This window comes from Streptopelia decaocto (assembly GCF_964273445.1).
Source record: "Streptopelia decaocto genome assembly, chromosome: 2".
Lineage (NCBI taxonomy): Eukaryota > Metazoa > Chordata > Aves > Columbiformes > Columbidae > Streptopelia > Streptopelia decaocto.
In genome coordinates this window covers 16426792-16439800 of record NC_138655.1, presented here as the reverse complement: position 1 = coordinate 16439800, position 13009 = coordinate 16426792, and the positions used below count along the sequence as shown (strand labels likewise).

Sequence of the window (13009 nt, the reverse complement as noted above, 5' to 3'; positions counted from 1 at the left end):
CTAGGACATCACAGCTTCATGCAAGTTCTGTTCTAGCACACTCTTCAAGATCTAGCATGGCACCATCTAGTCCAAGAGATCAGAATACATCATATCCAGCAATAGTTGGTCAATTTATTTAGATCTAATTTCCACTTTATGGACAATGGAGCTAAAGTCACTTGGACCAACGATACAAAATTTGGATCCATTTGTCTAAGAGTGTGAGGAAAATGAAATTCATTCACACGTGTTTTCATTTCCTCACATCAACTAGTTATGTATCCATGTCATCTCGTAGGAAGCCTACCTGGTGGCAAAGTTGAACTTTAAGAAGTCTTGATTTGTCACTAACACGGGTGTAAATGCTGTACTTTTTTATGTCTCCGATTTAGATTATCACCATCTCTCTAGGAATCCCTTTGCCAAAACCACCAAAAATGTAGACGAAACCCTTTAACATGAGATGTTGATAACATCTGTACCCTTACAGACCCCCTACAGCTATTTTAGTTTTACCTTCACAGCTTCATATTCAATCAAACTGCTAATATGAGAGTGGAGGATAAAAAGCAGAAGCTACTAATAATAAAACCACTGTTTGTCATTCAGCTGAATCCTAGTTAGACCAGACTTTAATTGTAAGTTAAATTACTAGTCACACACTTCTAATGTGAGAACAGAAAAGCTGCCAGATTTGATATATTGAAATCCAGAACTCTCAAAAACACATACATAACTTTGTGTAGGAACATGGAGCTCACGATTGATTTATAAAGGAGATAAAAGAGCTTTACACACTCTGCATGCATGAGCACTTCTGTCATTTTCTAGGGTGCTGAGCAGCTTGGCAGCTCGACATCCAGAAGGGCTCTCAGGTGCTGTGAAAATCCTGGAACAGTTGTCATAGAATCATAGAATCATTTGGGTTGGAAGAGACCCTCAGGATCATCGAGTCCAACCATAAACTGTCACCCATATGCACATATGACAAAGGATTAGGCTGAGTGGTATAGGACAACTCATAATATTGGATGTCTGAAATCATGAAAGAAAAAATCCAACATCAATCTCTCATTAGTCTGGGGGTAGTTAGAGAATGTCTTTTTTTTCTTTTCTAGGCTCACTGAAATACAAACAAGAAACTATTGGATGGCTTTTATCAGTCCATGGCTTTTCAGAAATTTGTCATCTTATACGGCAGTCTAATACCAAAAACCATGAAGCAATCAAAATTAGAGGGCTGGATTAAAAAAAAAAATTAAAAAAAAATCACTTTTTAGTACTTTCAGACAGGAGCCTGAATCTCTTCAGTGAATGAACATAAGAGGAGGTAGATCTGTGACAATAACCAGGGCCATGCTGAGCAGGAAGCTCCTCAAAGGTAGCACAATGTGAAGCTGCCCGGAGTCAACTGCAAGAACTGCTGAGCACTGCTTTTTGTCTTTATTCGGGCCACAAGAATACCCTCTCCCTTGGGACATGCCATCTGAAACCCTCACCTGAACGCAGACATTTCTCCCCTTTCTTTGAGGGACACTGTTTTCTTTTAAAACGTATCAGGAAATGGGGTCACGCTCCCTTTTACACAATAGCCTAATGGCTTGAACACTTGTTCAGGAAACAGGAAAAGTAGGCTCCTTTCCTTGCTCTGTCCGAGGGGATCCAAGCCCACTTCTTCTCCCTCGCTGGGCAATGTCCTACCCCTTAGCTAGAAGCTGATAAGTGGAAGACAGTGTTCTCCAACCTTTCTGTTGAAGCTGTCCCACTCACTATTCGTAAGAAAATCTGGGGATGGAAAAAAGACTCCTGCCTACTTGTGAGCAACCTGCCTGTCTCCAGACCTTTCTATATACATGAAAGAGTCATTAGATCAAACACAGAGGGAGATTTAATCATACAGGAGCAAAGCAATGGTTTTCAGCATCATAGCTGTTAACTTAGTCACCTGAAATTTATTTTAAGTGAAGCTTTTAGATCCAGTCCAATGTCTACTGCTCTAAGCATGTCTGCAAAGCCATACATAGGCTAAAATATCCAGCAAGACAAAGCTGCCTGTAGAGATTGATCTGTTAGCTAAATGTGAAGAAAAAGTAATGAGGGGCATCAGCAAAAGCTGGTACATTGAACTCACTTCAAAAATTATTCTGATAAAAGCAATAAAGCTGATTAACACATTCTCTGGGAATTCAGAGATGTGCTAGCATCTGAAATCCATACTGGCAAGAAAGTTCATCTCCCAGAAACAGCTCAGTGATTTTACCCAATCCTATGGAATTTATTACAACTCAATGAACCAAAAACCTCTGCGGAAGAAAATGGGAACAAAGAATTCAGGAGATTTTCAAAACAAAATCACATTTTCAAAGAAGACAAAGGAATCTTGCTGGATTAAATATTCAAATCAAGTAAAAATCTACACAGTAGCAAGGCCAGAAAGCTTGGATTATTTACACAGTTCCCAGACAAATCTTCTTTAGGTACTACAAAACACAGTCAAAACACATTCCCAGTATTTGCATACCTGGATGTGAAGCCAAATGTGTATCCCTACCATTCTGCTGACTGCAATTAAAAAAAAAAAGCCACAAAAACAAACCAACCAACCCTAAAAACTGGGTTTAGGCTTGGAAAGGGGTGTTTTCATTTGGGGAGGGGGAAATTGAGTTTTCTAGGACAGACTTCACTTCTGTGGTATAAGTCCAAAAATGCATTTGATTTCTTTCTTCCAAGTCCTAGGCAAGGGGACCACATCCCTACCTTTCTGCGGATGGGACAGCAGATACTGGGTTTTTTTCTGCACTCAGACATTTTACCATTGCTTTGTCTTTTCTTTAATTACAACTGCAAACTACAAGGCTCAATAGCATCCCTCACTACTACAAATCTTCATATATCGTGGTCTTCAACTGACCACTGTGAGCCAGATCAAAGTCACTCATCACTGGCTTCTGCACCCAGCTCCCTGGCCTGTGACCATAAATCCATCGATAACTTCCACCCAGCTACAACAGAATAGTTTGTTAAATGCAAGGGGATCAATTAATCAGACCGTAAGCCCAGTCCATTACTATTTCAAGTTAATTACAAAGGGATTATTTTCTTTTAGCCCAGTGCCTATATAAAATAATATTGTTTAGATGAACCAATTATTCAGGTTCAGTTCCCTCTCCGTGTTGCAGAGGAGTTTGAGTGAACCAATTTTAATGAGAGCTCCAATCTATATGCTCCCTTGTTGCAGGAGGAGACACCAGCCGTTCAGATGCCTGAGAAAAATCCCCTCCAAAATGGACATAGTAGCAATATAAACATGTGTGGGTGAAAAGGGGATTTTCAAACGTTGTTCTACTCTGTTTATGAATCTTGAAAAGCTGCTCTGTATTGGGAGTGGGGGAGGAGAAAGCATAAAAATATTAATCAGTTACTTATCTTCTGACATGTTCTGGATCAACATCTGGTGCATGTGCAAGTGATGAAGTATGGCATTTGGCACAAAACCTTATTTAATCTTCTCTTCCCAAATCGGGCAGGGAAAATTAGCACTCTTAAAAATTAAGTTTCCAGATCCAATTTTTTTCCTTTAAAATAAATTGCCAACATTGTATAGGCTGTCTGTTCTATTTTGGAAAATGTTTTTCGTCTGAGAAAAGACTGATCTTAAGGAGATTATCTATGTGCTGTTTCCTACCGCTTTTTGTCTCCCCTGCAGTATCTTACTGCCAGAGTTTAGTAGACAAGTATAGCCTAGGTTCAGCTGTTTTATTTCTGCTTCTATCAGTTCAAACTCAGATAGCTCGCACATCTGTTTTATTTCTGAAAGCACTGCATAGGAAAAGTGTCCAGCTCATTCTAATCAAGCATAAACTTTCCTATAAATAACTAAGGACCTAACGAAACAATTGTTTGGAGGAAATGAAAGTGTGTTTAGAAACTCAAATTCCTCTATACTGTATGCCTGAGCTGTTCCAGTTTGAATGTCTTCCTGACAGCACGGATCAGTTGCTCTAAGATGCTGTCCCCGGAGTCAGCAAACCGAAACTATAGCAGGAAATCCAGGTATTAACATCATACTATGTGCTAATTATAAACCATCATTTCACATTCTGACATTATTCATTTCTAACTTCTTTTAACTAAATCACATATTTGCTTTCTAATCACAGTTAGACAGAAGAGAGTGTCTGACATAAGGCAGTGATCTTTTAATAAGACAGCAGTTCAAAGATTGCAGCTTTTACACATAATAAAAACCTTAGTTTGATTTGCTGCTCCACAAGAAAAGTTGTAGAGTTTCTGAAAAAAAGAGGAAAAGTTTGAATCACTTAAAAAGCTTAAAGTTCCTGACTTGTGTTCCGGTTTCAGCTTCATACATGAAGTTAGACATTAGCCACCTTTCTTTCCTACAGCTACAGTCTCTGCAAGTGTTATTAAATGTTTTTATTTTAACATACCCTGAATTTTGTCTGGTGATTACTACCACGTCACACATCAAGTCCTATGCAAACATACACGTGGAATTGGATAGATATTTGAACTCGCTTTGTATAGAAACTTTGTTACTTGGGTTTTTCTCTTAAAATCTGAACTTTTATATCATAGAACACTGAGATATCTTACCGCATCTCTCAGCTCAGTCACAAGAGGAATTTTTTTTTTTTTAAAGGACCATCATTTTTTTAAAACTAATTAAGTATTAGCTGACTAGAAACTGAGACTCCATGAAAAAGCTTTTGCATCCACTCTTTCATAGTAAAAATTTATTTTCTTTTTTTTTTATATCGATATCTGTAGTTTTTTCCCTGCTCCAACTACATGAGAAAACGACTGAGGCAATAGTCCTTTCCTTGCACGCTCACTAACGTGAAGTACGGATTGCTGCTACTTTTTGAAATGTTTTAAATACCCATTGTGTATCCTGTGTTTCTAGCACTAGACAACTTTAGAGTTGCCAAGACTTGCCATGTATTTTATCTTAATAAAGAACCAATAAGCCAAATCTTGACTCCCAGCAGCTGATAATTTAGGATTACATTTTTAATTTTCAGCTGCTGTCTTTTGTCTCTCTGGTTGTTATTTTTCATTATCATTTGCTCTTTTCTTTCTGTGACAGCAAAACCTTCAGATATGATTAACAGTTCAGCAATATGCCTGTTTGCTGAATAAGATCTTTTGCTATTGATTACCAGAACGATTAAATCGTACACATAAATATTGCTAGTCAAAAAGCCAAGTACTCCTCTACTGAACAAGATGCTCATCAGACCTGCAGAAAGCCTGGCTAAAACAGACCAAAACGGTTCTTAAGGCTTAAGCAGGTTATATGAAATACTCAACTGCGTAGGTAGGAAAGGCTTTGCAAATAACCAACTTTGCAGTGGAGAAGGCAGTTAGCAGAAGCGGGGAGGCTGGGAAAATACAAACCTGCACATCGTAAGTCCCATTTAACATGACAGGCCTCTGGGAATTGATGTCCTGCAGCACTCCTGAAAGCACAGTGCGGTTGACTTTCTGGAAGTCTTTGGAGTGGCTGAATTGCACCATGTTGTGGAGAGCCAAAATTTTAGTGTCGAGCTCAGCATCCTGCCTGGTGCGGTTGTGCAGTCCTAGGTGGTACTTGCGGAAGTGTTTGATGAGATCTGTGGGGTCGTTCCCATAGTAACCGTATCCACAGATGTTGCATTTGAAGTCCTGAAGCTCTGGAGACAGAGGCGCCGTATCTGGGTTATCATTTACCAACAAATCTGCTTTAGATTTGTTCAGCCTTAAACCCCCATCTGAAGGCACTTGTGGGTTTTTTGAGGCCATGGGGACCGGGCTTGAGCCTTGGCCATCAGTTTGACCACTTTGCACTTGCACTGTTTCATCTGAAGCTTTTGGCGACATCTGATGCTCCTCATTTGTCTCCGCTGCATCTCCTGACGGGGTACAGACCACATCTTGGGTGTCATCTGCATCTGATTTTTGAGGAGACTTCAAGGGCTCACAGATTCCCCCAACAGCTGGAGATGAGAAAGCCAGCATATTTCTGTCTGTCACCTCATCATGAGGGAAGGATGGAACATTTCCTCCCTTATTGTGGCTTTCATAATTGAAGCCAGCCTTTTCACTCAGCACTGAGCTTTTCAAGTCCTTTTTAATGCTGGAAGATGGCTCTTGGACATGCGTGCAAAGTTCCTCCTTGTTATTTAACTCTGCCGCATCACCCTGGTCAGTGTTTTCTTGCATCTGCTCTGCGGAAAATTCTTTTTTCCTTCCACACTCTTCACTTTCAGTACCTGTAGACTCAAGGGTCTGTACCTCACCTTCACTAGCAACGTTTCTTAGAGGGGGGTTCTTTTTCCGGACCATATCTACCACAGAAAAAGAAAGAAAAAAAAAGAGAAAAAAAAAAAAAAAAAGAAAAAAGGCATAAAACCCTATAGAATTATTCAAGATATATAACAGATTTTAAACTGGCACTTTTTAAAGCAATCTGAACTACATGAATACATCAACTTCTCAGAAAATTTTTGTCAAACAGGTTTTTAGTAAATGCAGAAAACTGGAATATTACATTTTAAAAAAATGATCGCACTGACACTGAACTTAACTAAAAAGACAACTTTAAAGGCTAAAAAAACACTGCCATCAGACTGAGTGAATTACAAGTTTCATTATCTTTTTGGAAGATAATGGTCTGGCAGAAATAATTTTAAATGAACACTTATTTTAAGATCATCTTAAAAAACTAAGGGGAAAGTAAACTCTTACAGCTCATACACTGTACAACTATATATAATGTAGCTTTGCAAAAATATACCTAAAAGACATTATCAGGAGAACTTAAACAAGTCATTAGGAAGGAAACAGATTTAGGAGAGTAAGTAACTTGAGGTTTCAGAGAAAGTATTTTTCTTAAGCAGGTATCAGCTTCTCTATAGCAAAAGCTCCCCCTCTTACTGCCCATAAACTTCAAACAGGATTATATGGATATTCTAGAGTCTGGCCCCACAGTCCATTATTCATGTAATTAGTTCTATTTGCCAAACAAAGAGAAACTAACTTTATTAGGAAACCCATTGTCAATAAAATTTTACAGGCCTGGATCCAGACGTTTGACATTGCTGTGTGGCTGAGTCGGGATCTACCCCGCAAACACCTGGAATCCACATGGATCTAAACAGCTGAACCTTCCTTTGCTCAGCTCTCCTTGCAGACACAGCCACTATTGCTGAATCTGCAAGCAGACTGACAGGATCCATTTAAGAAAGCTCAGACGAGACAGCAGTAAGAATCAGACAGAAAGAAGGAGTCTGCCACCGATCAGTTAGCTGCTAGCTGAACAGGGGAGATTCTGGAAGAACAAATAATCAGGCTATGGAGGTAGTGAACCAAATTCCTCATCCGCTACGTATCTTCAGCTTCCCCAGCTTACTTAGAGGAAATATATACATGAAACCTCCTTGCACTCTCCGCTGCATGGTTCTGGATTTGATATTCATTACCAGCTGGTTTGATCCATTTGTGTTCACATGCTAGCTATGGGCAGAAGACAGATGTGCTGCAATTTTTTCTGTGCTCTTATCTTTGCCAACGCTGCGTACAATGATGAATGTTTCTCTTTGCCAAATTGCGTGTGGGCCGGTGGCAGCAGCCTGCAGTACCACACACGAGATGCGAGCTCCAGACTCAAGCCCGAGCCCCCATTCCCAGGCCAGCCACGGCCGGGGCCTGCAGATGCACTAGAAATACGTGTTGCTCTGCAAAGGACCACCTGGCAATTCTGGGAGCAGCACTGATGCACTCCAAATAGCCCGGTATCCAGACCTTTAAAAGCCGCAGACGACCTCCTCAAAAACAGTATTTTGAGAAGTACGGCTGGGGACGGAGGTTAAAAATAAAAGAACAGGCATCTGTACATCCTCTTATTTACATCTGCTCCACATGAAAGGGCACTGTATGCTATGTTGATAGAAACAGACAACTTCTTAGGGGAAGTGTTCAACTTGTGTCTTGGGCTGGCTCTGTTGTCTTTGTGGTTGAGCGGATCCCCAGGCAGCATGGGCTACAGCGAGACGGCTTTCACACAGAATGCCAGCTCGTGTTACAGAAATTTTGACACTCGGTGTGGTCTTAATAGGTTTCTTAAATGCCTACTGTGATGTTTTACTGTAGAAGACACACATGCTTGGGAACTAAGTGTCTTCTCTTTAATGTCAACCACACCTACCGGGATATGTATGCACTGAATTTTACTGTTTTTTTCCCCTGATAACTTCTGAACCATGAAGTTTCTCAGAACTAAGAGAAAGGAAAGATTTCCTGTTGTAAGTGAACTACTGCAATACAGACTCCGTCTACTGAACCAACATACTAACGTATACAATTCATGGTAAAAGATAGTCCTCAGCCTTTTAGCATTACTGCTTCTCTGTGGGACTTCAAGAATGCTCTTGGTTAATGCACTCTAAAAATGTGGTGAGCAACTCTGGGAGGTGTTCAGCTAAGTCTGTATTTTTCTTCTGGTTACACATCTCAAACCATCTCTAAAACAAGTTCTGTTTAAATGTAATTCATGACAGTTAAGAGGACAGAGAAAGGAGTCCTGACTAGGCAGGGAAGAAGAATCAGAAATTGAGAAAGTAAACATCGTGACTGTTACCTGAGTCAAAATTAAACAAGACTAAATGCAATGTTTTAAGTTGTTTTTGTTACAGATATTTTTGGCAGATAAGGAAAGTTTAGAGATTTTGCTGTCTTCGTGGCAACTGACAGAAGAGACTCAGAGAAGAGAACAGAAAAAAAATCCCTATAAAGCAAAGAAAAATCTGGACTGTATACAGGCTAACTAGACAGTACTCCAGATCTAGATAGTTTGGTTCATATTTTCCTGACATATCTATGAGTCCATGTGTTAAGGGGGGGACAGGACATATTTGCCTCATGGAGCTTTTGCATGCAGCATTCTACACTTGGAGAAAGAAAGGAAAGAAGATAACATTGATTTAAATATAAAAACTTTACGTAGAATTTTGAAGTATTTTCCCCTCTTTTTTTCTTTTAGCTTTAGAAAAATCATCTGTCATTTATCTGTTTGATATCTACTCAAGGGGATGGTAAGAAAAGACGTGGTACTTTTTTTTGCCACTGAAATTCCACCACTATCATTTTTCAGAGACATATTATGTAAATAAACCTACATTTGCAATACTCCTAAAATGAAGAAACCATCCCCTAGCAAGTCATAAGTTAGATATAGAAACAATATAGCCACTCTGAAATTATTATCTCTAAGACAAGTAACAGATTGCACCATGTTTTATTGTGTGCCAAGAACGTTTTCAGTTAACAATTTCACTTGAAAAAATGGATCACATACTTGTAAAATCATACCCAGCATTGACTTCATAAGGCATGTGGCTTTAGAGTGCTTTTTACAATTATTAATTCTATTAGTCAACTAGCAGGCGGGCTAATGCAATTGTCTTAGAAGATGCACGGAAGACACAGAAGACATTTTGAGAGCTGATCTGTATATCTGCAAAACAAAACAAAAAAAAGGTTTTCCTTCCTAAATTATGCATTCAAAATATGTTTTTTACTTAAAAACATTATTATGCCTATTGTACTTTCACATGTGTCTATTAGTGGGCGCTGTACAAACAGTGGCTGCTGTTCTCTACTTCTGTCAAGCACGAGAATTCCCATAGCTGCCTTCCTTCTCCTCAGACACACACACACACACATACACACACAAAGAGAAAAAATTATCTTAGAGGTGGCGTTCACCAAAACGTAAGTTTAAAACAAGTGTGTGTTGAAAATGAGCTGAATATGCTGTAAAAAAATAAAAGTGCCTTAAACGTTCACATATTATTAACAGGTATTGTGCATCATAATTGGACTGGCCTAATGGGAGGGATAAAGGAATATAAATAATTGGTTCATATCCAGGCTCTGCCATCAGCAATTGCAAGTTATCATCTGCTGGCTGCCTTGTGTCTCACTTGAAAAGAATTTAGTGGTGTTACTTTAAGTGGGCAACTATCCACATCTCAAAAATGCCATCACAATAATAAGCACGTTTGTTGGCTGTCAGCAAAGAGGCCAAGTGATGAACAGCCATTGGGAATGAACTACCTTTTTGTCACTGGAAATGGTGATCTTCCCAGAATAAAAGAATTACTGAGCCTGATGTGAAAGGAAATCTGAAGGAAATCTGGATAAAGTCCAAGCTGCAGAACTCGTCTTTGGACTCTGTAATCCAGAGTTTAGTATCTTATTTTCATTACATTGAAATTACCTTTAAACCTTTAAACCATGTAGCTTGTTGGTTTTGTTTTTTTTTTTTTTTTACCTGATATGATCACCATCCATTATTTTAAAGTGGAAATAATACTAATAGCCATATATAGTTTCCCTTAAAACCAGCTAAGGCTACTCTACACAATTCATGCATCTGCAAGACACAGACTTTTGTGTTTAACAATCGCTCACACCAGTTTATCCCTGAAGGCAAAATTGGAAACTAATGCTAAAACCAGTTTGTAATTCAGGATAATGAATTACCATAGTGACTACTGTGCTTCTTTTAAAAAATAGAAAGAAAAAGCAAATTCTATTAATCAATAGTTTCTCATGCATGGTGAAAATAATGGCTAATTACCTGCTGATCATCAGCTCCTGCAATGGGTCATTGTTGTTGCTCGTTACTTTTATTGAATGTGATGACTTGTCATCAAAGCCTATTGCAACAGTATGGTTGCTGCCTTGTGCTTGGGCTGCAGGTTTAGGTTAGTTTTAGTCATACACTTTTTAACAGAATAATACCTTCAGAAAAATGTCAGAATTTTGTGAGATGCCACTGACTAATCTTTGTACAAGTAGATGCACAAACGGATGAAGAGCAAACTGAGTCAAGGGTCTATGAAGACTGGGATCAGTCAATATGCTGCAGCAACAAGAAGTTAAATGAAAATATGCATTTATATTCAACAGGTTCAAGTAGGACCTCATTGTTAAGGGATAGTAAAATTAATACTTTTACACTCATATATATTACACACCCACACACAGACATATAATGCACATACGGCGCTTAAACATCAATCATTTTGCCAGAATAATGCAGCAAAAAAATCATTAACTCTCAGTGTCTCAGCTTAATATATGTCTAATACTTACCTATCTCACAGGAGTGTTGTGAGGCTTAATTAATTAGTGACTGTAAAGCACTTTGTGATCCTCTAATGAAAGGTGCTACATAGCACAAAGTATTATTAAAATCATCAGGACCACAAAAAAGCCCTGTGGAATTCCAGCCTACACTGTCTGTTGGGGTTGGGAGTCATCTTATTATTAAAAGGAGACCGTCAGACTAATTTTCATAATTTTTTCAAGATCTTTTTTTCCCCCCTTTGCTGTTGTGATAGCATGTTAGTAGCTAGAAATTTAATCTTATCATCTTAATAACATACACTCATGTAGTTTGTTACTGCAGGGCTAGAGAAGAGAACAGGGCTTTTGGCAGTCATCTGGCTTTCTCTTTTAAGACAAAAAAAATAAAAATGGAGAGACATATTTTGACACCTTCCCACACTCCGCCCCACCAGGACAAACCATCATGTGAGATCGCAGGATACTCTCTACAGCCGCATGGGAAAATACTGCTGTGGTTTTAATTTCTCTTTATTTTCTCTTTCACAGAAAAAAAAAAAAAAAAGCACAAAACAAAACCCAGCTTATTACACATAAATAGGCTACAAAGACTGTCTGCTGTGCTTTATATAAAAAACCCTTAAGCGTTCAAAGCGTCGGCTTCTATCAAGCACGTAAAGTTCTAACCGATCTGGAGCCTTCTCCCCGCTCTCCGTGTAACGATGGCGCAGCTGTAAGGCACACGGAGCTCTGGAGCCACAAAGCTCCTGTCCTGAGAGAGCAAATTTCTGGGAACCTGTCTCCGCGGTGGCCCTGTCGCCGGGAGCCACCCCGCAGCCGGCAGGCCCAGACCTGCACCCAGCACAACCACAGAGTTAACAAGCTAATCAGGACAGCCCTCAGTTCAAAGACACACATGTTTTCTAACTTAAACATTTTCAAAAAACAAAAAAAAAAAAAAAAAACCCTGTAAATACACTGGAAACTCCAGGTGAAATTGCTGCCTTCACTGAAAATTAGACTACATTACATGCAAACTACCCTCAGTCTCAGGCACAGTGGTACAGGACTAAGTGAAGCTCCCATCTTTCAACCTTCCCCCATGGATACTGGAGTAATGAAATGACAGAAAAGAGATGTGTACAGCTTCATATCCCCACCATCTCCAGCCCAGCACAGATGTTTCTCTCCCAGCTTTGCTTGTGGTTCTCAGAGCAAACCTGCCTGAAACAACCAATACATGGTCCTAACCTTTCCCTGCTGAGAAGGGAGGGGAAGAACAACCCCTTTTGTGTAAGGAACTCCAGAATCAGGCCCTAAAGCATCGGAGGGCAGAATAAGCTTAATGACAAGCAACTCCCTCTTCAACAAGACCACTTCCCCCTCTTTTGGCACAAATGTCTTCAAATAAACCACACATGACAGAGGACATCATGGCTCTAAGCAAGCAACAAACTAATTCCAAAAGACTTTTTAAGCTGAAATTGCTTATAGTAGAACATCCTTCCTAGTATCAGTGTAATTTGGCAGGATCAGACTTCGTATTTGGTCAAAATGTATCTGCTTGATACTCTACAGTATGCATGCTCCACTGAAATTAGGATAGCTTCATCAACCTAGAAAATGCAAGCAGAAAATCATGCCTTATATGTCATACTATTAGAGCAGTGCTACAACAAAAAGTTTTTTTCACCTCCTCTCTTCTTCTTCTGCATTTTCAAACCCTTCAGTTTGGTCCCTAATCACCACTTTGCCAAGAGCTTTTTGCAATTTTTCTCCCACAAATTTTTCAACAAAGAAATAAGTGAAACAGAAGCTGCAGTCTGCTCAAGCTCGCTCCTTCCTTTTTAAATTTACTTTCCCAACATTGATCATTCTCAAATCTCTAAAGGTG

General features: G+C 39.3%; 1 protein-coding gene across 6 annotated transcripts in view; it reads right to left on the bottom strand.

Moving 5' to 3' along the window:
* TRPS1 (transcriptional repressor GATA binding 1) overlaps window positions 1-13009 on the bottom strand; it is a 215181-nt gene that overhangs the window by 166221 nt on the left and 35951 nt on the right. For 4 of the 6 annotated variants that reach the window (XR_014183325.1, XM_082045431.1, XM_082045435.1 and 1 more), the window contains exons 2-3: window positions 9338-9496; window positions 5401-6329 (exon numbers count right to left, since the gene is read on the bottom strand). Coding sequence is in view for 5 of the 6 variants with exons in the window: in XM_082045431.1 (XP_081901557.1) it covers window positions 5401-6329; window positions 9338-9374 (966 nt within the window). In the remaining variant the exon portion in view is untranslated. The remainder of the gene's footprint in view (window positions 1-5400; window positions 6330-9337; window positions 9497-13009) is intronic. The other 2 variants (XM_082045433.1, XM_082045434.1) reach the window with 2 other exon arrangements.